Source organism: Herpailurus yagouaroundi, unplaced genomic scaffold, assembly GCF_014898765.1.
Source record: "Herpailurus yagouaroundi ecotype Mexico unplaced genomic scaffold, PumYag 355, whole genome shotgun sequence".
Lineage (NCBI taxonomy): Eukaryota > Metazoa > Chordata > Mammalia > Carnivora > Felidae > Herpailurus > Herpailurus yagouaroundi.
Window position 1 is genome coordinate 6,090,210 of NW_024412572.1, and position 27,169 is coordinate 6,117,378.

General features: G+C 37.6%; 1 protein-coding gene and 1 long non-coding RNA gene across 3 annotated transcripts in view; one reads left to right on the forward strand and one right to left on the reverse strand.

The window, feature by feature from the left end:
* Positions 1–9,649: 9,649 nt before the first annotated feature.
* KDM5A (lysine demethylase 5A) overlaps positions 9,650–27,169 on the reverse strand; it is a 99,998-nt gene continuing 82,478 nt past the window's right edge. Inside the window, exons 25-29 of one of the 2 annotated variants that reach the window (XR_005786759.1) lie at positions 25,168–25,327; positions 23,852–24,072; positions 20,872–21,282; positions 19,816–20,018; positions 14,571–14,643 (exon numbers count right to left, since the gene is read on the reverse strand). Coding sequence is in view for 1 of the 2 variants with exons in the window: in XM_040462704.1 (XP_040318638.1) it covers positions 13,886–14,092; positions 20,872–21,282; positions 23,852–24,072; positions 25,168–25,327 (999 nt within the window). In the remaining variant the exon portion in view is untranslated. Of the gene's footprint in view, positions 14,093–14,570; positions 14,644–19,815; positions 20,019–20,871; positions 21,283–23,851; positions 24,073–25,167; positions 25,328–27,169 lie in introns of those variants that run through there. The other variant, XM_040462704.1, reaches the window with a different exon arrangement.
* LOC121021979 (uncharacterized) lies at positions 13,130–25,232 on the forward strand. The gene is made up of 3 exons (XR_005786760.1): positions 13,130–13,270; positions 15,938–16,043; positions 25,134–25,232. It is a non-coding gene; the product is annotated as an uncharacterized LOC121021979 (long non-coding RNA).

Below are 27,169 nucleotides of genomic sequence, written 5' to 3' on the forward strand. Positions count from 1 at the left end.
GTCGCACCCCACAATCACTGCCTCTTGGCATTCACACCCTCTGTGACCTTCTCCCCATGAGTGTAAGCAGGACCTGTTACTTCTAACCAACAGAATACAGCAAAGGTGACAGGATATATGTGATTATGTGCACATGATTATATAAGATTGTAACATGTGTCTTGCTAGTAAACTCTTCCCCTGGCTGGCTTTGAGGAAACAATTGGCCATGCTAGAAAAATCCATGCACCAAGGAACTTAGGATGACCCCTTGTCAGCAGCCAACAAAAATGGAGGCCTTGAGTCCAACAACCCACAGGAACTAAATGCTACAACAACGACATGAGCTTGAGAGGGATTCTTCCCCAGCTAAGCTTCAAATGAGACCACAACCTCAACCACCACTTTTGATTATAGCCTTAATGAGACCCAGAAGCAGAGGACCCAGCAACGTTGTGCCCTGTCTCCTGCCCAACAGAAATGGTGAGGTGATGTGTGCCGTGCCAAATGGCTAAAACTGTGATATTATGGATACACAGCAATAGAAAATAATTACAGCCAGTACATGAGATATATCCTCATAAGTAATTATGGTTGCATAGTAGAGGTTTTGGAATGACTATATTTACATATGCATAGATGCTCAGATACTTTGAAGAATGAATGAGTATGCTATAAGAAATTTAAGAAATGTAGCCAACAGAGGAATAATCTAAAGAAACGTGACACTCCTCACACCAATTGATTCAGGATAGAACAAAAATTTAGTATAGAGAATAAAACTAGACAAGTATTAAGCAAGGGGTGCCTGGGTGGCTCAGTCGGTTAAGCATCAGACTCTTGGTTTCAGCTCAGGTCATGATTTCACAGCTTCATGGGTTCAAGCCCCACACCAGGCTCTATGCTGGCAGCATGGATCCTGCTTGGGATTCTCTCTCTCCTCCTCTCTCTGCCCTCCCCCACTTGCGCTGTCTCTGTCTCTCTTAAAATAAATTAATAAACTACAAAAAAAAAAGTATTAAGCAGGTAAGGAGGTATTTTTATTATCTTGTAGAGGAAGTCATTGTAAGCATGTCAGGAAAACCAGGAATTATAAAATTAAAGAAGATGACATCTTAATAAAATAATAACTTTTATAAAGAAAAAAATAATAAATAAGAATAAAAGACTAATAACAAGGTGATCAAAAATTTGCAACACAAGACAAAGAAATAATGTCTTCAATACACACAATTCTTAAAAATCTTTAAGATTCCATTTAATGCAAACTATACATGCATTAAAAAGAATACAACTCTGTATTTTTGTCTTATACAAATGTTATTACTAAGTAAAAGAATCAAGTTACCAAACAGTAGAGTGTGACATCATTTATGTAAAAGTGCACATATTTGCATATATGCATACATAAATATGCACAGATAGCTGTGTGAAAGTAAATTTGGTTAAATCTTAACAGTGGTCTTTTTTTTTTTAATTTTTTTAAATGTTTATTTTTGAGAGAGAGACAGCATGAGCAGGGAAGGGGCAGAGAGAAAGGGAGACATAGAATCCGAAGCAGGCTCCAGGCTCTGAGCTGTAAGCACAGAGCCCGACATGGGGCTCGAAACCACAAACTGCAAGATCATGACCCAAGCCTAAGTCAGACACTCAACTGACTGAGTCACCCAGGTGCCCCAGCAGTGGTCTTTTTTTGGTGGAGGGTCATTTTTCACTTATTCTTAGTATTTTTTTAAAGTTTTATTTATTTTTTAATTTACGTCCAACTTAGTTAGCATATAGTGCAACAATGATTTCAGGAGTAGATTCCTTAATGCCCTTTACCCATTTAGCCCATCCCCTCTCCCACAACCCCTCCAGTAACCCTCTGTTTGTTCTCCATATTTAAGAGTCTCTTCTGTTTTGTCCCCCTCCCTGTTTTTATATTATTTTTGTTTCCCTTCCCTTATGGTCATCTGTTTTGTCTCTTAAAGTCCTCATATGAGTGAAGTCATATGATTTTTGTCTTGCTCTAATTTCCCTTAGCGTAATAATACCCTGAGTTCCACCCACGTAGTTGCAAATGGCAAGATTTCACTCTTTTTGATTGTCGAGTAATATTCCATTGTATGTATATACCACATCTTCTTTATCCATTCATCCCTCGATGGACATTTGGGGTCTTTCCATACTTTGGCTATTGTTGATAGTGCTGCTATAAACATGGAGGTGCATATGTCCCTTTGAAATAGCATACCTGTATCCCTTGGATAAATACCTAGTAGTGCAATTGCTGGGTTGTAGGGTAGTTCTATTTTTAATTTTTGAGGAACCTCCATACTGTTTTCCAGAGTGGCTGCACCACCTTGCATTCCCACCAACAATCCAAAAGAGATCCTCTTTCTCCGCATCCTTGCCAACATCTGTTGTTGCCTGAGTTGTTAATGTTAGCCATTTGGACAGGTGTGAGGTGTATCTCATTGTGGTTTTGATTTGTATTTCCCTGATGATGAGTGATGTTGAGCATTTTTTCAGTGTCAGTTGGCCATCTGGATGTCTTCTTTGGAGAAGTGTCTATTCATGTCTTTTGCCCATTTCTTTACTGGATTATTTGTTTTTTGGGGTTTAACTTTTATTTTTATTTAAGTAATCTCTACAAACTTGGGCTCAAACTCATGACCCCGAAGTCAAATCACATGGTCTTCCAACTGAGCCAGCCAGGCGCCCCTTCTTAGTACTTTTTTTAAACAAATGTTCATGTGCTATTAAACAAACAAACAAAAAACAATAAATATATTTCCCCCCAAAACTTTTAGAAATATTAGTGCAAAAATCGTTATATTTGTCAGATAGGTTAAACAGAAAACATTTAAAGAAGAAATACCAATGTGAAAGATACTGAAAGGAAAACAATTTCTTGGATGGGAACAACACCAGTATGTTGCAGTCATTTCTGCAGACTATATTATCTCAGGGAGAATGCTCTGGAGATAACTTCTATTGCTGGTAATTTGTAAGAAAAACGGAAAAAAGACTAGAGATGTTTTGAAATAGGTTGGGGAAAGCATGGGAGGCAATTAATATGATTCTAAAAGGTATACAGGGGAAATAATAGAATAGCCTACTAAGTGCCATTATCAAATTAATGATCTTGTCACACTAGTGGTGGCTGAATGCACAGGCATAGGTGGAAGGCACTGCATAAAAATATGCGAATACCCTTATTATACACAGCTCTTAACAATCATTAAGACTCCCTATAATGCATTTAGAATGGTGGTTCTCAACCCTTGGCTGCATAACTAAAATCACCTGGAAACTTTTTTTTTTTTTAATCCTAATGCTTGAGTTTAGAAAAGGCAAATCTACAGAGACATAAGTAGACTCATGGCTGCCTAGAGCTGGGAGTGGAAATGGGATGACTTTGAAGGGGCATGAAGTTTCTTTTTGGGGTAATGGAAACATTCCAAAGTTAGATTGTGATGATAGTTGCACTATTCTGTAAATCTACTAAGATTCTTTGACTCATAAAATAAAAACAAGTGAATTTTATGGTATTGTATCTCAAAAAAGCTCTTCAAAAAAAAAAAAAATACTGGTGCTTGCATGCTACTCCAAGATACTCTAATTCAATTGGTCTGGGATGGGAGTGGCAGGGATGGTTTTGTAAAGCTCTCCATATGATTCCAATGTGCTACCAGGGCTGAGAACCACCAATTCAGTTGTAGGAGAATACAGAATTACTTCATGTTACCAAGGCCAGATTCTTTGAGAGAATACACAGAGCTTCAGACCACCTTTGATTTCCACTGTACATCTCCAACTATGCAAATGGAATGTTGGTCAAATTCGTTGCGAACTCCATTGTGTTGGGGTGACACTACACATAGAGTTCCACCTTTAGAATTTTAGCTTGAAAGCTAAAGGATGTTCTGAGTATGTATTTAAGATGGAAATGAAGTTGGAATTTTTTCAGATAAATTCAATGTGTTTGAATTTTAAGAGACTCAAAGTCATAACACATAAAAAATTAATATTAAGCCAGAAGATTGAAGTTGAAGGATGGGGAGGTTAAAAAAAAAAAGTTATTGTCAAATATTGAAAGGATGCCAAATAGAGGCAGTTGAACTCGTTTTTCATATCCTCAAAAGAATCTGGATTGATGTATGAGGCTACAGGAAGATGGACTTTAGTTCTTTGAAAGGAAGATCTTTACAATAAACTTTCTAGGCATTGTGTTAGAAGCTAGTGATATAAATGCTGTGACTATAATACAGTCTAGCGGTTCTCTAACTTCATCAAGTATCACAACCACCTGGAGGGCTTATTAAAATGCAGGTTGTTGGCCCTGCCCCCCGAGTTTCTGATTCAAGATGTCTGGGGTAGGGCCCAAGAATTTGTGTTTCTAACAAACTCCCAGGTGTTGCTGATACTGCTGATCTAGAGACCACAACTTTGTGAACTACTGTATAATCTAAATATTACTAGAGTTCCATGAAAGGACATCCACATCACATTAGGAGGAAAGGATTAACCTGTAAGACTTCTCAGAAGAGTTTTGGGGATGGGCTGAATTTTGAAAAATGGGCAGTGTTCAAACGACAATATGGGCTCAATATGAAGTCACTTATGTCAGGCCAAGTCACCAAACTGGGGCTTAATATCTAACCTAATTGCAGTTTCAACCTCCCCCAGAAACATAGTCTTAACTGATCAGTACCATTGAGGTAATCTGTCACAGGGACCCTCTCTATCCACCTTCCCCGCCTCAAAGAAAATATGGTAATCTGCCTGAGACCTCCTGATCATTCCCTAAAGGGAAAGTGACCTTGTTTGAAACAATCCTTTCTTTTCCTTTGCTAATAACTTCATTGCCCCACCCTCCCTCCTACAAAAATCTTCTATTTTGTACAAGTCCTCAGAGCCCCCCCTCTAACTTGCTAGATAGGATGCCGTCTTCATGAATCACTTAATAAAACCAATTAGATCTTCAAATTTACTCAGTTGAGTTTTTGTTCTTTAACAGGAGATAGTAAGGAAAAGTGTGGATGAGGGCATGGCAGCCCAAACAGAGCACAATAAATTGAGAGACAACAATATACAGGAAGGGACAAAGGCATGAAACAATATTTATTCAAGTCATTGATTGAATGTTTACCATATGCAGGGTATTCTTCTAGTTGCTGGGTATAAAGAGATGAAATAAAAAAAAAAAAAGCTCCTGCTCTCACAGAACTTATAAACAAATACAACACATATTGCAAAGTCCCATTAGGGGGTAGAATAAGCTGTTAGGAGAGAATAAGGGGCCTCTGAAGAGGTAGCATTTAAACTGACATCTTGAGAATGACAGAACTAGGAGAGCATTCCAGAAAAAGCCTAGGAAATGAACATCTGTGTCTGAAGCAGTGAATGGGGGTGTATGTGGAAACAGGACAAGCTTAGAAAGGTAAATGGGGCAGATTCCATAGGACAATGTGTTAAACAGGCTGGCTGTTTGGATAGTTCATTCTAGTAGTAATTTGCAAGATAAACTTGATTGACCAGACTAAAGAGTAGTGCAGAAATCCAGGGGAAAACGGAGGAGGGCTTAAGCTAATACATCACAATGAGAACAGAGGAGATAATTGCATACAGGAAGGGAGTGGTCAGAAAGAATATACGATGGTTCACAGAATTTTGGCTTGTGCAACACGCTATTCTTTTGGAGGGAATAAAGAGGAACTGGTTTGGGGGCAGGAAGAAGAGTTTGGTTTTGACACAATGAGTTTGGAGTGAGTAAAATCATACAAATAGAAATGCTTACCAGACAGTTGATTAAAGAGCAAGCAAGCAAGCATGAACTGGTGATAATGATTTGGGAAACATCAGAGAATAAAAGTGGCAAGTGGTAACGAAGTGAACAAGAGCTTATATACCCCAAAGAGGGTATATAAGAGAAGAGTCTTTGATGACACCACTTTAAAATGCTGATAGTGGTGACTAGGGAAACTTAGAGCTCTCCTGTTAGCTTCAATTTGCTCAAGTCAGTGTTAGGGTACCTCTGCTGAGGGAAGAGAAGTGGTGGGTGAGGATTTGACAACAATGAAAGTGGTAAGTAGTCTTTAAAAATGGAAGAGGTTGCTGGACCATTGGGACTTTGAGAACCCACCCACCTGAGTCAGTTTTTGGTACTACCAATCAGTGGTTTGTACTCAGTAATATTCAGCAGCCCATGAGAGCAAAGAGGTCAGATGGCTAAAATGATCCAGAAATAAGGTTCTGCAGGGCCAGAGTGATGGGGAAACACCATGAATGAGTGACAGGCCATGCAGTCTATGCTAAATGGAGAAGAAATGAGCTGGAGCCAGAGTGAACTGAAGATTCAAAGAAAAAAGTGATTAACTGGAGATTTTTGAGATCATAAATACACTAGGAGGCAAAGATCAAAGATACAACATTAAAAATCAGAATTGTATGGGGGCACTTGGATGGTTCAGTCAGTTAAGCATCTGGCTCTTAATTTTGGCTCAGATCATGGGCTTGAGCCCCGCATTGGGCTCCATGTGGAGCCTGCTTGGGATTCTCTCTCCTTCCCTCTCCCCCTCTCATGCTGTAAGTAAATAAATAAACATTAAAAAAAAATCACAATAGTATGAGGATAGGCCTAGACCTTAACATTTAGAAATAAGTTCTTGACACAATCCAAGCTATGGCCTTGGAATTGGTTTGCTAAATGAAGTGAAAAGGAGTATTGGAAAAAAAAGGAAAGAAAATGATTATTGGAGGTGAAGGTACAGAAACAGTAAAGTCAACCATTATCAATGATATTGCCCAGAATAATGGTAGGGTTGGAGGTAGAGATGCTCTTGAACCATCCAAGTCCTGAATGAATGTAAAAGAGTAACCAGAGATGACAGTAATGAGGATAGATGATGGTACAGCTGAATGTCAGAGGCCTCAATGTGTGGCAGTGGAAATCAGTAACATAAAGGCAACAGCCCCTATAATGTACTGGTTCATACCTTATAGTAGTAAAGTGAGAAAAAGGGCACCCTCAACTTGAAATAGTCCTAAGGTAAGTGCAGCTGAGAGCCAGGTTCCAGTTAATGAAAAAGTAGAAGTTCACAAAGGAATAGGGAAGCAAGTCTCTATAATGTATACTTATTTATTTAAAGTAATCTCTGCCCAACACGGGGTTCACTTAACAACCCTGAGATCAAGAGCCGCATGGTCTACTGACTGAGCCAGCCAGACGCCCCTCTGTAATGCCAAAACAAACAAACAAACAAAAAACGGCAGGAAGGGGCACAATAGGAACATGAATTGGAGATAGTAGGTGGTAACACTGGAATACGAAGAGAGAGGAAGGATGACTGGATGGGCTTTGATCTATTATTTATTCTTTATTCTAAGTAGGCTCCACATGAGGCTTGAACTCATGACCCTGAGATCAAGAGTCACATGATTTACTGAGCCAGCCAGGTGTCCCTGGACTTCTATTTTAGATGGCAGCAGTGAATTACAGGGATGAGAAGCAAAGTGAATTAAACCAGCCTTAAATGTTCCAACTGGAATTCTGAAGTCACGTGTCTATGACAAAACAAACAAGTGCTGAGCATTGACCAAGCCTAGATATGCCTGAACTCTTCTAGGTTCCAAACAGTTTTAACGATAAAACTCCATTTTGTGTCTCAGCAAAGCTTAGCCCCAAGTAGAGAGGATGGCAAGGTTAGGCCAGAGAGGACTAAAGTAGCCTACTAAGACTGAAGACCTGTGAGTGGCCTACTGGTCTCAGTGGGAAGGGGTCTTTGCTTTGAGTGGTGGAAAAATATTACTAAGATCAAATACCAATTCAGGAGGAGGGAGTCTAATAGGTCTGTCGAAATGTGTCTTCTACTCACCTTACCTCCACACAGTTGGGCACTGGACAGAACGAGATGCTAGTCTTGGGGCATACATAAAAGTGCTTGATGAACTCTGCAAAATCCAGACCCAAGTGAAGGGAAGACTACGGGTAAGCTCTAATATGTAAGTTAGTGACCAATACTTACATTTTCTAAAAACAGAATATTCAATACAGTCTGTACAGTCCCTCCTCGGAAGTAATGAGTAGACTTTTTCTAACATTAAACCAGGGATTTGGACTACATGTCCAAAATCCTTGTACTACTTCCTCTAGAAATTCTGTAAAAGTTTTAATAGGAAACTCTTAAAAATCATCATCTAGGTCTTACCTCTCTAGAGGGGAGAGAGCTATAACTTTGTATCCACACAAACTAACCCACACAAGGTAGGAAACTTAGTCTCAAAAACACTAGTATAGGTAATATAGAGCTAAAAACCCGTTAGTTATTTGATTCCTAAATCCATGTTTTTACCTTATTGTAATCCTACTAAAGTCCTCATCTGGGCTTTAAGTTTTTGTTCATTTGCTTGTTTTTGTGAACTACAGACAATTCTGTCTTCATCCTTATATTCCTGGCAACTCATCAGGGTTCCTTAATACAAGGGTTACTACCTGGACCTACCAAGCCATTTTCAAGACTTCCTGTGTTGCCTTTTTTCCCATTAACAAGGCATACAACCTAGCTCCAAAGTCAAGGTTAGTGAAAATCTATGGTAAAGAAATTTCATGGAACTTCACTATATGGAAATGCTAATTAAATCTTTCTTCCTACTAAAACGGAGTAGAAATAGTCTTTAAAGAAGAGCTGAAAAGAATCCAGAAATTCCAAAATCCCTCTGTTTATTTACTTAACATTTTTGTGTTCTTTTGTATTTTCTCTCCTTGTGTATGTGACTTCCCAATTCATGGCTAATGGCTAAGATTCTGGACCTTCGATTTATTAATGTCAACTACAATGCCAAGAGTCCAAGAAATATTTGATCTAAACTGGGAGGACCCCACACAATTTTTAAAGAATCTGTCACTCTATGAAATTGCAGGTGTCTTTTTTTCGCTGGCAAGATTATTTTCCAAGTTAAGAGACAACCAGATTTCCCCCCTCCTCCTTCCCACCAATCTTCCATACCAACACATATATACACAGTCACATACTTCATATTTGAGGCCAATTTCATGGAAAGCAGAATCTTAACATTTCCAGCAATGCCCACATGATCTGGTAACCTTGGCAATGAGTAAAAAACGCTACTTACTTCTCTGAAGTAAGCTGCAGTTTGAACGAGTTGTAAGCATGAGGCCAAAATAAAGTATTTCCTCATTTTCCCTGCTATGGTTTGCTGCAAGGATCGAAGTGCTCAAGAATCAAAGGTGGGGAAATGGCTGTAGATCATTGCTGGATTCTTGCTGAAAGCAGGACAGGTGAAATCTTCAGGGATCACTTCTTCCACTTCACACTTTCTGAAAACAGTATTCTCAGTAATAGGCTAATCACACCAGTGATCAAATTACTTGAGGCCAGTATTTGATTTTATAGAGAGCAACTGCAGTATCAGAAACAGCTTTGACCCCGGGTGAAAAGCTCTCATGCACCTGCCAGTTTTCCTCAGGATCATCAATACTCAATGCCAACATTTACCTTTACTTGGTTACCATTTACAGTTGACACCAATGTAAATGAGAGAGTAGAGGGGAACCTGAGCACACACACACAAATTTTTTTTTTTATTTTTTAGATGTAATGCAAATAACCATATCTAATACTCTTTTAGAAAACAAAAGAAATGGAAAACATGCTCAAAAAACAAGAAAACAAGTTATACTTTTCATAAGGCACCACCAAAAACCTTGGTAAATCAGAGTCCATATTATATTTAAGTGTCTCACTAACAAGTAAATAAATATGTAAGAGAATAATCAATAGAGGGTCTTGAGGTTTACAAAAGACATTCCTGTTTAGACATCTTGGAGTATTGCAAAAGTAAGAATAAGCTGGATACATCTACACCCGTCACATCCTTTCCCAGTGCACATCAGCCATTGCATAGTGGTGAGTGGATTATGATCCAGGCCAAGAGAAAACTGCAATTCCAAAATAGATTTACATCCAATTGTTTCCTTCTCATGCTGTAAATATCATTCGGCACATCCATATCCAAAGAAGTAATGATATGCTTTAATTTAAAAAGGGGGTGGGGGGCAGGAGTTTCAAAAGGTGAAAGACAAATCAATTGCCTGCTTTTTAAAATTTATACTTAACAGACCTACTGCAAAAGCAACTTTCTACACACATATGAAGCTAGTTCCGTATGTAAACCTTTATTGAACCTGGTTATATGTGGGACTTGAACAGCTTAATTTTTCACAATTTACAATTTTTAAATCCCACTCCAAATTGTCACTTTCTCCTTTAAAAAGGATATAGTCTCATCCTTTGAAAGAAAGGCTTTCTCAGTTTTTCCTTTCATCCTACTTTAAGTTCTGGCTCATATTCATACAAATGTATTACAGAATTAAAATACTGACAAGCAGGGAGTTTCTTTTACGTGCACTCAACTGCATCCAGAATGTTAAAATTAAGAAAAACAAATAAACAGACATTTCTTGGACACCAAAGACAAAAGCAGAGAAGAACAGAAGTGAAGCACAGGTAAAAACTGTTCTAATCTTACAGGTCTGCTAGCTTTGCTAGGATTTTGATTATTAAAGTACATAGTAGACAATCACAGATTTAATGCTTATCTTTTCAATTATTCAAAGTATGATATACAGTAATTTGTAATTTTATTGAGGCACAAATTCGAATCATGCAGTGCAAAGGTGGTCTGCAGCAACTTAGGAAGGGAGTGTAACATCTAACTCTCAACATGGCTTTGTTGCAATAACTATCAGGAACTAAAATAGACATTTGTGGGGAAAAAATGTCCCCTCTTCTGCCAATAAGAAAGCTAACTACTACTAATGCTATAGTTGCATTTGTAAACTTGGGAATTTGCATAGTTCCACTGACCTACCCCTTTGAGAATATTAAAGACTTATGTGCATTTTTTTAATTTTTCTTTCTATAACCTTCCCCAACATAGTTATAATGAAGACAGTAAGAAATATCTTTGAAAAAAACTATCACAGAATTAGTTAAAACACCAATGGTGAAAAGTTGCAACTCTGAAAAGTAAAGGAACATTTTAAATCAAATTTTAATATAAAATGTTACAACAATGAAGAATGGAGTAAGTTGTAAATAGGTAATTTCCTCTAACTGAAAACAATATTTTATATTAGAACACCAGCATGTCTTTAAATAGATGAATCTTAGTTCATTAATTCCAAAATTATAGACTTGTATATGTTCGTTTTTCTCTCTCTCTTTTTTAAACTAATGTCTCTCATCTGTTCTTCTCAGCCTTTGGTCAAGAGTCAGACCAAATCCTCTGTGACTTTCAAATAAATACAGAAAATCCCACCAAATCAACTGAATGATATATTTAAGTTTCAAAACAGAAGATAAACAGGGAGCTACTCATAGTTGAAGACTGTCTTGCATTTTTCTCTCAGATCTCCAGCTGGTAAATACTGTATTAAGGACATAAATTATTTCCTCAACAGCCACCTACATCCACCCACCATACTCCAAGAAGCAGAGCACCAACTTAACTATCTTTCTCAGCATCCTCATGCCCTTCCACTGATGGCTGAGTAAAGTTAATGGGTGACTAGGAAGAAAAGATAAACTATTTTTAAATGTTTTCCACCAAGGCAGCCAGCACTTAGAACTGCATTCAATTTTTAACCCAAAAGTATTTGAAGATCTTTGCAGAGAAGACGAAAGGCAAAAAATATTGTGCTTTCTTTTATAACATCAACCAGATAAAATTCTTAGGTAATAATATCTTTATAGACTGGCAAAATTAAAATTTATGAAATTGGTTAAAAGTTACCTTGTAATATCCCTTGAAATCTTAAATCATATACACACTTGAGATCATGCAGAGTGACGCTTATGACCCTTGTAACAGGTCAAAACACTAAAAATGTTATGCAATATTAAGGGAAGACTAAAAATTAGGTAGTTTGAACCACAGAGAAAGCATTTACAGAAACTGGGTTTTACAGGAAAAGTTTTTGTTTTTTTTTGTTTTGTTTTGTTTTGTTTTGTTTTTTTAGCAAGATGCCTTTTGAGTTAAATCTCATACCCACTCAAACTGTAACTGGACAGTACATTTCACTTCTAGTTACTAGAAGACATTTCTTTAAAAGAGACTGGGGCAAAAAGGGAAAAGGAGATTATAAGCTGTTCTCTAGGCCCACCCTGCTCCCCCCTTTTAAAAAGAAAACTGATAAATTAAGCCAAACCACAGATTTTTAAACAAAATAAAGGGACACGGCATAGTGAAGACAAAACACTATTTTTAGTTTTTTGGGGTTCTTTGTCCTTTAAAAAAAATTAGTCCCCTTCTAATAAAAGTTTCCATACAGCTTACCTAACACCTTAACAATAGAGAACACAACAGGAGGGAAGAGGGCACAGCACCATAGTTTCAAACATTTACATACAAAAACAAAACAAACCAGCCATCACAGAAATAGTAAGACCAAGTTTCCCAATAGACAGAGACAAGTTCCAACAACACAAAGGAAATACAATGATCTATGAACAAAAACAAGATGGAAGATGTGGTCAGGCTAGGATGGAGAAGGAAGTGCTAACAACTCCTTGTACTACAAGGAAGGAATGGGGTTTCTTTATTAAAAAGCAAAAAGAGAAAGCAAGCCCCCAAATGGATTTTTGATGCTGAAAACTCTGTCATATGCTGCTGGTAACAGTAAATATATATATTTATATATCCATATATGTATATTAAAAAAGGAAAAATAATCTATTTATAGAACAGTCAGTAGTCAGAGACATTTAGAAAAAAGTAAAAACAAGTCCTTTTTTCTTTTTTTAAAAATGGATTTACTAAAACAACTTTATCACCCGGAGGTGCTACAACCCCATATCCTCTGATGAAGCCAGGGTGTTATTCAACAGCATCTGCTGTGGGCCAGTATCAGAAATTGCCAGTGTTGGAAACAGCAGACATCGGGGTCAGGGCTGCAAGGCAAAAAGCTGTTATTTGCTGGTCTTGCTCATGGCCATGCCTGAAGCCTGGTGGTCTGGTATACTTGTAAATGAAGGTTTCCCCGAAAAGCATGCATCACTGGGTCTCAGTAAAACATTCTGACTTGTCTTCTTTTCTTTTGCAGGAGCCTGGATCCATGTACCTGCTCGTCTCTAAAATGCAGACCCAAGACAGCAAGACTTCTCAAAGCCAAAAAAAAAAAAAAAAAGGCTCCTTGCCTTGAAATAAGAAAAGCTCTTCTTCCCAGAATCCAATCTAGTCAGACTTCTGAACTAGATGACATACTCCTCCTTAGGAAGATAAGGTGATCTGCCTCTCATTTGGGGTTTTCTTCTTGGTACAAACACACACAAGTAGCTGGGGTCTAGACTGTGCTACTATCCCATGACTACTAACAGGAGTAACTTTGGCCCTGTTGCTCCCATGGCTATATCCGTAGGGCATTACATGCCAGGTAACAGTGGAAGGAGAGTGGTACTCTCACTCCTGTCCAACTGTCCTAAGGAGAGCCAAGTAGTCAGCACCTCCAGACAGTACTGCCTCTAGGTTGTAAACCTCTAACTAGTATCAACTGGCCATAAGCCACATCCTACATGCCCTGCTAACATACCAATGTATTAATGCCAACCAGCCACTCTAGAGCTCAATCAAATGTCTGGCTGTAAAGTAACATACCGTACTCAGAGGAGACATAAACTGAAATACTGGCTGCTGTACCAAAGACACCCTCTGCATAGATGTGTTGAAGAGAATGTAGGTCACACAGTCCATGCAAAGAGGAAGTCCGCTAAGAGGACTTTCTCTGAAGGCCATTTGTCTTTGGAAGCAACATTCTGAGTGGATCTAAACCACTCTACTTGATGACTAAGGTCTCAATGTGGTCCATTTCCCCCCATGTCCCAAACTAACCCAGCAACTGCTAACTGGTCTCCTTAAGATCCTCCATTGGTAGTTTGTAGCTCATTATGAAGGAAGGAGGTGGTGCTTGACCTGGGCTATCTGGCCCTTGCTTCTTTGCACAGTTTATACAGATGTAATCTTCATTTTCAGCCATTTCTGGAGATACACCCACACAAACTTGATGAAACCACTCATCACAGCCACCATCACATTGTACCCAGTCTACCTGTAGGAGACAAGATTGAGGAATGTTTAGGTTACATAAACATTAAGCCTAGAAAAAAAAAAAGCAAACCAAAGAGCTTTCTTGGCTTAAATGATAGCAAATAACTGGGATGTCCAGAGACAGACAATGACTTTTTATGGGGTTACTTTTTAAAGAAAGAAGCTGGGAAGTTAATATCCCCAAATTATATTTTACCACAGTATGTCCTCAAAATTAGGCCTCTTAGGTACTCCATTACCTCATAAATACCCAGGGATCCTTTTGAGGCAGAAACATGTTTGAGAAAAACTTGACAAAAAAGGAACTTCTAATAGAGCAGCCAAGTAGTTTTAGCTAATATTAACAATTTCTAGACGCTAAGACAATGCAATTATCAATCAAGAAAGGAAGAGTACAACAATGTGAAGGCAATCCTGTGTATTAGCTTTATTTCAAAGAGATAAGCCAAAGTACTAAGAGCATTAAATACCTTTTTAGAAAAGCAGTCACATAGGCCACTTTTAAAACTAATATTTTTTATTCTTCTCTTCTTCCGTTACAAATACAACTCCCTATAAAAAGTTAGCAAATATCAGAGGTCAAATCTTACAAATTAACCAATTAAAACAGTCAAAGTCACAGGTCAATAGATCACTCCGGGGTTTAAAATTCAAGTCTGTATAACTGATAGGTCAGTGGCAGATGCCAAGCAAACTTTGACCCTTCAGAGGATATTGTAATCATAGAAGGCTAGAAAGAGACTGTAGTTTGGTGACTTTATTAAGCCTTGGGCCTGGAGTTAACAATAAGATGATTTGGGTTTTTGTATCTGGAGGGTGAATGTGGTAGTTTTTGTAACTGATGTCATGGCAGATGAGAACCTTTAAGATTAAAAGAGCTACTCTTCCTCTCCCCAGTACAAAGTGGATCATCTCACTGGCAACTTACAAAGCCACTTACAATGAGCTTTGCCAGTTTTCAGAGCAAAGTAAGGAGTATGAAGGGATCAAAGAGGTACCTCAGTGAAGTTTATGAGAAAAGAACAGAGGAGGAAGGTTTGGGCTAGGTAAATGAGTTTCAGGGAAAGGGAGTAGTTTCTAAATTAGTTTCCGAGGACTCAAAGAGTTATCAAAATGATGATGCTCATGTTAGTGGTTTTAGGGTTGTAATAAAGCATGGGAAAAATCACTTGTCAAAAGAATCTTTCTGCTTCCGTTGTTCCTATTCTAGAGTTCTAGTTATTAGGAGACAGTGCTGTGTACAGTAAAGATTACTGAATTCAGTCACAAGTTCTGAATTCTGATGTGTACAATTTGAGGCAAAGAATTTAATCTCAGTAAGGCTCAATTTCCTCATCTGTAAAATGGAGATAATATTCTGTTTACAGGATTATTTAGAGGATTAAATGAAATAATGCATGGCAAAACAGCTAGCTCACCGTGTGGCATCTTTCAAGATCACAATTTCATGCCTCTACTCATTATACTATCTTACACAAGATCCATTTTGCACTGTGAAATAACTGCCTGTAGCACTGCTTCTCAAAAACGTGTAGACCACTTACATAGAATTGCCTGTTGTGTTCATTAAAAGTATGGCTGAGACCCATCCCAAACCCAAACCTACAGACTCAGAATATCTTGGGGGTACAAACCAGAGCTTAGATTTTCAGTCAGATTCTAGGTAACTTTTATATTTTCTAAATTTGATCATTCCTAGTACTTTGTGATACTGCTTGCTGGTAAATTCAGAGCAATTTAACAATTCCTTCCTAAAACAAATTCTGTTTTTGTTCTGTAATTATTTATGTAATATTTAGTTTCTGAAGTCAGTGCAGTAAAGAAAATTGAACTGTTCCTATTGCAGCAAACTACTATATGAAAGACAAAAGAGGGAGATAAATGACTTCTTTGCAACAAACTAAACATATAGGTACTATAGCAATGAAGATTTACAAAGTGCTAATGTGATGGTAAGTAACTTGGGGTTAAGTGTTTTGGCTATTTGGCACTGGTAACGAGAACTGGGAAGATGATCTGTGTTTCTTTGGGCTGCCCAAATTGGAGATATTACCCTGTTTATGACGCCACCCTGAACCAGTAGATAACTCTAGTCCTACTTTCAACCTTCTTAATCTAGTCCAGTCCCCATTCATGCTAACCCACAGGATAAGAAAGTTCCCAATTTATCAGTATATCCTGCCAAGAAAAAGTGGCCCTATCTTTTTAAAAATCTAATTCTGCACTGCATTCCAGGTTTCCCCAAATTAAATCTATCAGTCTCAAGTAAGGATGAGAACACATTCTCTTTTGTGATTTTTGGCTAGAGGTCCACTCCTAGAGCCTAGCTCTCCCACCATTCCAAAACAGTATAAAACTTTTTTTGAGACATTTATCAGTACACAGATTGTATCTCAGCCTACAGGTTATATATCAATTTACCCTAATAATCTAGCAGGGAAAAAACAATCTTTCCCTTACTAGTATCTTTTTGTCATGTTCATGTACTAATAACAATCCAATTCCAGTGCTACTTCTGTTTGAAAAGGCCCACAGGGTCATAAAGCAAACCAAAGTTTGGAATTTCAACTGAATTAACTGAAGATTTGACACAGGGGCAACAGATTGTGTACTAGGCTGAAAACTCAAGAACACAGAACTTGGTTATCTGCACATTAGGCTCTAATAGTCACTTCCCCTTTCATTGGTTTTAAGAGATTTACTTATCAAATCACAAAAATAATTAAAAAACTTCACAGCTGTGAGTTGTTCAAATATTAACTGATAAAAGATTTGAAAGTATAGTACAAATACATTACCAGTTGGATTGGGGGAAATTTTTAAAGAGAAATACATTAAATACAGGAAATAATGTTAATTTAGTATTTCCTGTGTTGCTATACGGTTTCATATTTACACTTAAAAATATTTACCATATTTCATTTTGTTCACTTCACAGGGCATTATTACTGCACTGGGAAAAAAGAAAGCCTGGTGATTTAGTGATAGTCTTAGCTTAGTTACCCGACCAAGCTTTTGTTATTTTGGCATTCAATCTCTACTGCACCAAGGTTCCCTGCAAAAACCAGATTCGAAAATTAAAACAATTCACTTAATGAAGTACAAGAGAACAATGTTCAGAATCCTTGTGTATATTTTTTGATGCTCTTAACATTAAGTGGCCAGCTCTCTTAGCCCAAGATTGATGTGTTTCCCAAGATAGGAATTTCAACGCTAAAACTGGAAAGTCCAGGCAAACTGGGACGGTTCGTTACCCAATCTCCACATCACCACTTGTTGAGGGTAATCCAACCTTTGATTATCTGTGCTTTTAAAAAGAGATATGAACTAATAATGGAAATGCAAATACTTTGGCTGAGATAGCACCCTATGAAAATCTTTTAATACATCAGAGTGGCTGACAAAGAGTAAAAGTGAGACATAGGTTTATCAACTTCATCTCTATTTAACCATCCAAAACTTATGGAAATAGTAATGGGTAAGGAAAAGGCCCACAGGAAAAAGGTAAAAAAAGGTAAGGGAAAAAAGTCTATTTTCATAAGATGATTAAATATTTATTCTAATACAGAAAAAAAAGGTTACTTAAATGTTAGCTTAAAGAATGTGCTCCTTTTCAAGTTAACTTCTTTTACTTTTGGTATCAGGAAGACTGAATGAAAGTGGCAGACTTCAGAGAGAAGAAGATTCCGAACCTTAAAACTAATTTTTTGAAAATAGTTATTTTTTTTCATTATTTTAAAAATTAATTACACCTTGAAATTAATTTGATAATGATGGAAAAGAGACTTTTTTTAAAACCCTTTCCCATTATTCTGGTAATATTTTTCTTTTCTCTTTCTAAAACATCTTGAACTTGAGGCTAGGTATGTTTAGGTAGCCCTTCAAAGTTTTCTCAATCTGCACATTGTGGGGGAAAAGTAATAGTAATTATTGGTTAGAAATATGGTAAATGTACATTTACCTAAATATGAACGAACCCTAGAAGTTATTTTTTGCTTCGTGATATTTAAAGAACACCGACTTCTCTAAAAACATTCTTCTTTTTTACCATCATTTTATGCCATGCATTAATTTGATTTTCTTAGAAAAATACTATACTTCAAATGGAGAAAGTTGTAAAATTCTTTACAAAGCAGTTAAAGAAATACACCTCTTATTTAGTAAAACTAGTTTCAAGAACAAACTTGGAGAACCATAAATATTGCAAAACAGCAACGATGAGCAAAATGTTTACAATCTGAAATAATTTGTTTAAAATTAAACACATTAGGGGCACCTGGGTGGTTCAGTCAGTTAAGCATCTGACTTTGGCTCAGTTCATGAGTTAGAGCCCTGCAATTGGGCTCAGTGCTGATGCCTCAGAGCCTGAAGCCTGCTTCAGATTCTGTGTCTCCCTCTCTCTCTACCCCTCCCTTGCTCGTGCTCTCTCTCTCTCTCAAAAATAAACATATAAAAAAATTTATTAAAAATTTTATTTAAAAAGTTAAAAAAAACACACTATAAAAATGCAACATTTAGGGGTGCCTGGGTGACCCAGTCAGTTATGTGTCCAACTTTGGCTCAGGTCATGATCTCTCTGTTCATGAGTTCGAGCCCTACATCGGGCTCTCTGCTGTCAACACAAAGCCTGCTTTGGATCCTCTGTCTCCCTCTCTCTTGGGCCGTACCTCCCCGCCCCCCCCCCCCTCTCAAAAAAAAAAATAAATAAATAAATAAATAAAAAATTACAACATTTACTGTTTCTTTTATGTAAAGTAATGACAGGTTAAGACACATCTTCCTCACCTTTGTATGTGTTTCAACAGTTTGAAATAGACATTTTTTCTGAATGTGCAGCTAAATCTCCCTCAGTTCTATTAAGACAACTTTCCAGATTAAAAAAAAAAAAATACCTTTAATACTAGGAGCAAATCTCAGGGCTCACTTAAAAATAACCATTACATCTTAACATTTATACTGCATTTTGGTTAACAAGTGTTTTCATATAAATGATCTCCTCTTAATTCTCATAACCCTGAGAGTAAGCAGGGCATGTTTAAATTATTTAACAATTTTATAGCAGATGATAAAAAAAACTGTAACGTTTATATGCTACAGGAAGATAATGGAAGACCTGAGCCATATTTACGATGCTTAGCAGAAGAGGGGAAAGATTATTAGGTGGAAAGGTGAAAAAACAGAAAGCAAAAAGTTTGTGATGGATATAAACACTGTAGGAATGATGATAGGAAAGCTTAAAAAAGAAACACCATCTTGCTGCCAGTCCTGAAACTGCCATAAAATTAGTTTAAAAAAGGGAGAAGGTTCTGCCAACATGAGCTGCCAATAGTTCTTCAGTACCCAAAGAAAAAGTTAACCTTTCATCAGCTTCTTTAATAAACAAATTCGGATGAGAAGAAATTCAAAATGAAAGAAAAATAATATACACACATATATAACGTAACTACTAAAATGTTTTAAAATGTTCATAAAATAGAAACATTTATATAATAAAGATACAAAAGTGAACAGGTTTTATGACATAATATAAAATAAGCCATATAGGAAAAAAGACTAGAAGGAAACACAGTAAAATATTTGTAGATATTGTCCTTGGAAGGTTAGACTATGGGATATGTGTCTTACCATATATATATTCATTTTCTAAAAATGAGTGGAAAACATTTAATAAGTGTAATTTAAATATAAGTGTCATTCAGTTTTGGAATGTGCTTTTGTACTTACATCTTAATTATTGGTGGGGTGGGGGATATTAGTGGAGAAAACCTGGTCTGGGAGCCAGGAAACCACGGTTCTACGTTTGGCTTTGCACTAATTAGCTCTATGACTTTGGTCACATCATTTATCTTCACTGAGTCCTGGTTTCATCATTTGTAAAATGAAGAGCCTGGACAAGGTGACCTCTTCAAGCTCTAACAAGAATCTGACTGAGGAGGGAAGTAAGGGAATAATGGTGCAGTTATATTCTCTGTTCATATATTCAAATTGAAGAGGTATTACAATTTTAAGTACCAAGTGGTATAATAAACATTATCAAATAAAAACTATGAATTTACTAATCATCTTGATGGGAACCATAACAGATGCCTCCAGTCATTGAATGAACTGGGATTTTTCATAAAGTCCATCCATCTTACTCAGAAGTTCATAACATCAATATTACTTAAAGAATGGCCATCACATAATTAATATACTGAAACTTTTAAAATAATACCTTTAAAGATCTTAATTATTTCTTCACAAGGTATTTGAAAAACTCTTACTCCATTTAGAAGAATGCACACAGGCCTGAGTGTTGGTAAGACACAGACCAAACGGGAAGATTTAACCCCTTAGTTTAGGTCTTTAGAACAAATCTTAATGCAATTTTCCAGAGCTCTTAAAATACTGGCCCAGAATGTTTTCAGGCCACTGTGACTAACCGACAAGGTATTTAGTTCTCTGAGTCACCCTACAGGGAAGGCAAAATACTATACCAAAACTGCTATGCCAGCTGCACATGAAATGCACTGCTACCCAGGGTTATCACATAGCTTCTCTCTGCTCTCGTCTCTTTATGTTCACTAAGTACCTGATTTTTAAAGCACAATATCTCTTCTATTAAGCACACTGACCTAACAGCCTCATAATTCACAACAGTTTATAGAAACTGTAGAAAACATATTAAGTTGGAAGCCCAAATTCTAGAATCAAAACCAGATTCTCATTTCATCAAACTTCTGTCTGGAGACTGCTGCTCCTTGTCCTCTCTCCCACGTGACCGTATAGTTAAGAGCTCACCTTGTCCTTGCAGGGCCTCTGGCAGTTCTGTGCTGCACACACAGCATTTTCGTCATCGGACTCTTCCGCTCCTGACCAGTCGTACTTTGAGGGGATGTCCAGCACTTTTTTCTCTCTCTTCTTCTCAGTAGTCTCTTTCACAAGGTCAACTTTGGCTGCAGCAGCCTTCTCCTTCTTCTTCTTTCTCTCTTCTTCTTTTGCCAGTTTCTTGGCCAGTTTATTCAGCTCCTTTGATTTTTCTGCACTTAGTTTTAATTTCTTCTTTTTAGGTTTATCCATTTTCTTTAACTCCTTGGACTTCTGTTTTCCTTCTCCAAAAAGCTGTTCTACTTTTTCTAGCTTCCGTTTCCGTTTCTTCTCTGAAGAGTCTTTTCCTTTTATTTTTAATGGCTTCTCTTCCATGCTGTCATCCTTCATCAATATAAAATTAGAAACAATTTTAAAGCAAGACATTTATTTTATTTTAAATAATAATCTTTCTTACTATTTTTTCATTCATTTTAAGTAGGCTCCACTTCTGGCACGAAGCCCAACGTGGAGCTTGAAATCACAACCCTAAGATCAAGACATCAGCTGAGATCAAGAGTAGGACACTTAACTGACTGAGCCACCCAGGTACCTCTAAAGCAAGACATTTATAAAGTTTTATTCTCTTATATGAAGTATCTTGAGTAGACAACCTTAACAAAAACAAAAACAAAAACAAAAACAACAGAAACAGAAAGTAGAACAGAGGTTACCGGGAGCTGAGGAGAGAGGATAATGGTATTTATTGTTTAATGTGTACAGAAGTTCTGTTTGGGATGATTATGGAAATTGACAGTGGCAACAGTTGCAGAACACTGTAAATGCAATTAACACAACTGAACTGTATACTTAGAAGGATTAAAATGGTAAATTTTATGTTGTGTACATTATATATAATAAATGTTCTAAAGATATTTAAAAGACATTTTAAGAAAGCAAATATAGGGGCACCTGGGTGGCTCAGTCAGTTAAGCGTTTGACTTCAGCTCAGGTCATGATCTCATAGTTTGTGAGTTCGAGCCCCGCGTCAGGCTCTGTGCTGACAGCTCAAAGCCTGGAACCTGCTTCGGATTGTGTCTCCCTCTGCCCCTCCCCCTTTCACGCTCTGTCTCTGTCTCTCAAAAATAAATAAATGTTAAAAAAGAAAAAGAAAAAAAAAAGAAAGAAAGAAAGAAAGAAAGAAAGCACCTGGGTGGCTCAGTCGGTTAAGCTTCCAACTTCAGCTCAGGTCATGATTTTATGGGTTCATGAGTTTGAGCCCCACATCAGGCTCTCTGCTGTCAGCGCAGAGCCCACTTCAGATACTCTGTTCACCCACCTCTCTCTCTGCCCCTCCCCCACCTGCACAAACACATGCACATACTCTCTCTCAAAAATAAACAATAAAAAACGAGAAATCAAATGTTAATATTCAATGAAAATAATGGCAAGCCTATATAAAACATCTGACTTTAGATTACTAGGGAAAAAAGATTGTTGTTAGCATATATTAGTATAGTGTGTAGCACCTCTGTTTAACGGAGATAAAACATACACATAAAGCTAAAAGCACGAAATGTACACTGAATTATGTAACAAGTTTTTTGGTCTTCATTTACTACTACTACAGTTCTTTACTAACTCACAATTAATAAATTCCTGAAGGCCAAGAAGTTATCAAAATGGTTGGCAAAACATAAAACTATATCCATGATCTCATTACAAAAGATACGTAGTAACTTTGGCAAGGGCTAGAACAAAAAAGTCTTATTTTTTTTTTCAATTTTCTAATATTTTTCTGATTTCTATTATATGCCAATGTAATAAACATTAAAAATTTTAACAGTAAAAGTATGTCTAGCAACAGGAAGTACAAGGAGGAGGTAAAGAAAGAAATACTGAAAAACATTAAGCTTGATAGTTACTTAAGAAACACCACTTGAGAACTCATTTTGTGACATATCTGAAACTGGAAAATCTTTGACAGGAACCTAAGAAACCGCAGAATGCAGAACACTGCATTATAAATGTCTGAAGTCTATCACATCTTGCACTATAAATTTACCCTCTCAATACTTTGTGTTTCCTTATGTGTAAAATAAAGAGGATCAGATGAGATAATGGATGAGAAGTAAACCCTTTGTATTTTGGAAAACACTATCTAAATGAGACTACCTTTGATCTGAATTCCAAACCAAAAACTATCATATGCCATGTATATCTGTATCAATTGTCAGTGACATCGTACCATTCCATTACATGGAAATAAGTAATGGAAAAGAATAATGAAAAGAATAATGAAAAGAACATTAGAAGTCCAGTGCCAGAGCTGGAATCCAGGTCTCTTTGTTTTTACTAAATGTGTGATCTAAGCAAGTTTCTACCTCTCTGACCCTTAATTTCTTCATGTGTAGAATGGGCTCAATACTTGCCCATCTATCCTTTCCTCTCCCCTTTAGGATTATGGTGAGGATCAAATGAGATCACAGATAGAAAAACATCATATAAACTGCAACCTGCTATGAGGTATTAATATATGAACATGGACTTTCTTGCCTACCCCAGTCTGCTTCTATTTAACCTTTCCCTTTTATTCTCCCCTCCTCCCCTATTTAACCCTTCCCGTGCTTCTTTTTTCAACCACTATATTTGCTTCTGCCTTCTCTTTTGGGCCTTTCAACAGTGGGAGTCTGGGATAAGGAAGTTGTTCCTTCCTTAGAAGAACTGGTAGTTTTCAGTGCCCTCTTTTCTTTTTAGCAGAAATGGTGTTTACTTTTCCTCCCCCCCCCAGATATTATATAAAATCTTAATAAAGAAAACCAAAAAGCAGAACTACTTTTGGCTTAATGGAAAAAAAGTAGGATAGCCACAGTACTACCCACTCAGCCATCCCCATCCTGGCATTTGTGGTACCTCCAAAGAACCAAGGCATTCTAAAAATGTTAAAGCCATGGTTTAAGTTTTAAATTCTTGCCTCCATGATATGCAGGAATCTGTCTTCAGAGGGTGGGTGTGTGGCCTGCAAAATCCGCCAAATGTGTTGAGTCTCATCCAGAGATACTTCTAGGAGATCCCCAACCATCATAAGTTCTTCCAGCTGGGCTTTAGCGCCGGGTGACAACTCCAACACTGGAGGTTCCAAACTCCGGGGCACCAAAGGGCTCTTCCGAGGTTGTTTCCTGGGGGTACTAGAACCTTTCCAATAAAACAAAAGACAAAGCAAAAAAATGAAAACTATCAACAAACTGTAATGTTTCCAAAGTAAATATTTAGGGGAATGGTTCCTCCTCCTCTAATACTTTAGACATCTGAATTCACTGCATCCATATTAAAGTTAGAATAAAATCTTCAAAAAATACAAACAAAAAAGATCTCGAATTCTAATGCCCACTTTCAAAAATTAGCTAAGAATAAAAATCTGGATCCTTACTGATTCTTTACTCTGTGACTGAAGTGGAAAGGGAATGTGAAAGAATCTCTTAATCCATTCTCTCTCTGTTTTAGAGGGGACCAAAAGATTAGTAAGCACATGAGCTGCCCTATATAAATAAGGTGCTATCCTCCTAATAAACCAACGATAATATGCTGTTCCATAAAATCCTAAATGAAGAAACACCCTTTACTTCCCAGACGTGTGACCTAATGATATATTTTCAATGGGGGAAAGGAAAGTGGACATACAAGAGCAATTATCTACCAAAGAAAGGAAGAACTTTCTAACAAAGCTTTCCAAAACAAGAATGAATACTCTTAAAAAGCAACAAGTTCCTCAACAACTGGTAATGAACAAATAGAGGCCTATTAGAGATTTTATATTAATGAAAGATGGAACTAGAGAGCCTCAATAATTCAGTGCAAGTTTTTTCAGGTTACCACCTAGTAACATAAAATGCAAACAGGGGCGTAGCTTTTCCTAACCAAAATTGCATTTTCGGGTTTTACTAGCATTTCATGGCTAGGATATACATTTAAGAGAGATTCACAGGGGCGCCTGGGTGGCGCAGTCGGTTAAGCGTACGACTTCAGCCAGGTCACGATCTCACGGTCCGTGAGTTCGAGCCCCGCGTCGGGCTCTGGGCTGATGGCTCAGAGCCTGGAGCCTGTTTCCGATTCTGTGTCTCCCTCTCTCTCTGCCCCTCCCCCGTTCATGCTCTGTCTCTCTCTGTCCCAAAAATAAATAAACGTTGAAAAAAAAAATTTTAAAAAAAGAGATTCACAGTCTTGATTAATACAATTTTTTTTCTCACTGGTTTCAGGCCTATCTTCTCCACATTGCTTTAAAGGTAATACCTTGAGAACAACTCTTAGAAGCAGAAGAATAAGCATGTTCTGCACAGAACGAAGGTGCTGTCCACATGTGAGTGACCACCTCTTCAGACTTAATGGGAATTTCTTCATCACAAAAAAGATTGGGTTCTAGACTACTGGAGGACTTCACACTGGCTGTGTCCTGAGGAAGAAACAAAGAGGGGTATTCAGAATTAGAACCACTTAACTTACCCTGTGACAAAGATCTAAATGCAGGCTTTGTAATATACTAAAAATACAATTGTAAAATTAGATACATAGTATTAAATAGGACAGAAAATGCCCACTGGGAGGAAAAACAGTAATGATTACAGTTTCAAGCCAAAAGGGAATGAGTAAAGCTCAAAAATAATCCACAGAGATAATAAACCTCAAGAAAATTACTATTAGGGGAGCCTGGGTGGCTCAATCAGGTAAGTATCCAACTTCGGCTCAGGTCATGATCTCACAGTTCATGGGTTCAATCCCACGTTGGGCCCTGTGCTGACAGCTCAGAGCCTGGAGCCTGCTTCGAATTCTGTTTCTCCCTCTCTCTCTGCCCCTCCCCTGCTCGTGCTCCATGTCTCTCTCTCAAACATAAAAAAAAAAAAAAAAAAAAAGGTACTATTAAATAATCTACCTTCTACAGTCTACAACTCATAAAAACTCCTATACCAAGTTAGACAATCTTGACACTTAAAATGGACTTAGGAGGGGAAGAAAGGTTTAGACATGGTGTCTTAAGGACACAAATCATTTAATCCAGGAGGCACCTGGGTGGCTCAGTCAGGGGTCCAACTTGATTTTGGCTCAGGCCATGATCTCATGGTTTGTGGGATCGAGCCTCGCATTGACTTATAGCATGGAGCCTGCTTGGGATTCTCTCTCTTGCTCTCTCTCTCTGCCCCTCCCCTGCTGGTGATCACTCACGTACTCTCTCTCTCTCTCTCTCAAAATAAATAAATAAACTTAAAAAAACATTTAATCCTCTCTAAAGGTTTTCAAACCTAGAAGCTTATCAATTGCTCTTACAACAAAAAGCCTCACTGACAACATTCAAATTATATACTTCTGACAGCTCTAGTTGGTTCTCAGATTCCCCTGTAGTTTGTTTCCAGAAGCTCACATGTACAGCTTTAATGAACAATCAGGAAGACAGAAATCACAGGTATTTCAACAAGGATAATTTAATAAAGTGAACTGGTTAGATGTATATTAAAGGCTGAAAAGGCAAAACGGAAACACCAAGCTAACACCAAGAGAGAGTTGCCAACCCTAGAGCTTGAGGTAACAAAGCTCAGAGAAGGAGCCCTGTGGAGTTGGGACCCATACCTCTGAGAAGGAAGTGCTGGCCAGTTAGTTCTGCTATCTCTAATGGAACATGATGTGGTTGGTTTCAGGGATGTGAAAAAAAACAACCACAAATTGGAACCAGTTCCCGATGCCAGAGTAAAAAAAGAAGGGGGAAAAAAGCATGCAATTCAGATGACACAAATGGAGGCTAAAACAGGGGAAAGATCATGTCCCTTCTTACTGTCCAGGCCTTTTAATATTCTCTAATGTCCTCTTATTGGCAGAAGGAAGGCAGTAGGCAGAAAACAAATGTGTAGAGCAGGAGTTGGTTGGCATATTGCAACCCAGTTGGCAGCTCACTTTTTGTATGGAGTAAGAACTAAGAATAGTCTGTATTTTTAAAGAGTTGTGGGGGGAAAAAAGAATATGCAATAAAGACCACATGTGGCTTACAAAGCCTAAAATATTTACTAAGATTTATTTGTGTTATTTATCTAGTTGTATATTAATGTGTGTTAATATATACACATTACAGAAAAAGTTTAGCAACCCCTAGTGTAGAGTCCCATCCCCAGCATCACAAAGCAGAGTACAGAAGAGTGAGTTAGGAGATGAGAGACCACAGGGGTGCCTGGGGGGCTCAGTCTGTTAAGCATCCGACTCTTGATTTCAACTCAGGTCATGATCTCATAGGTTCGTGGGTTCGAGCTCC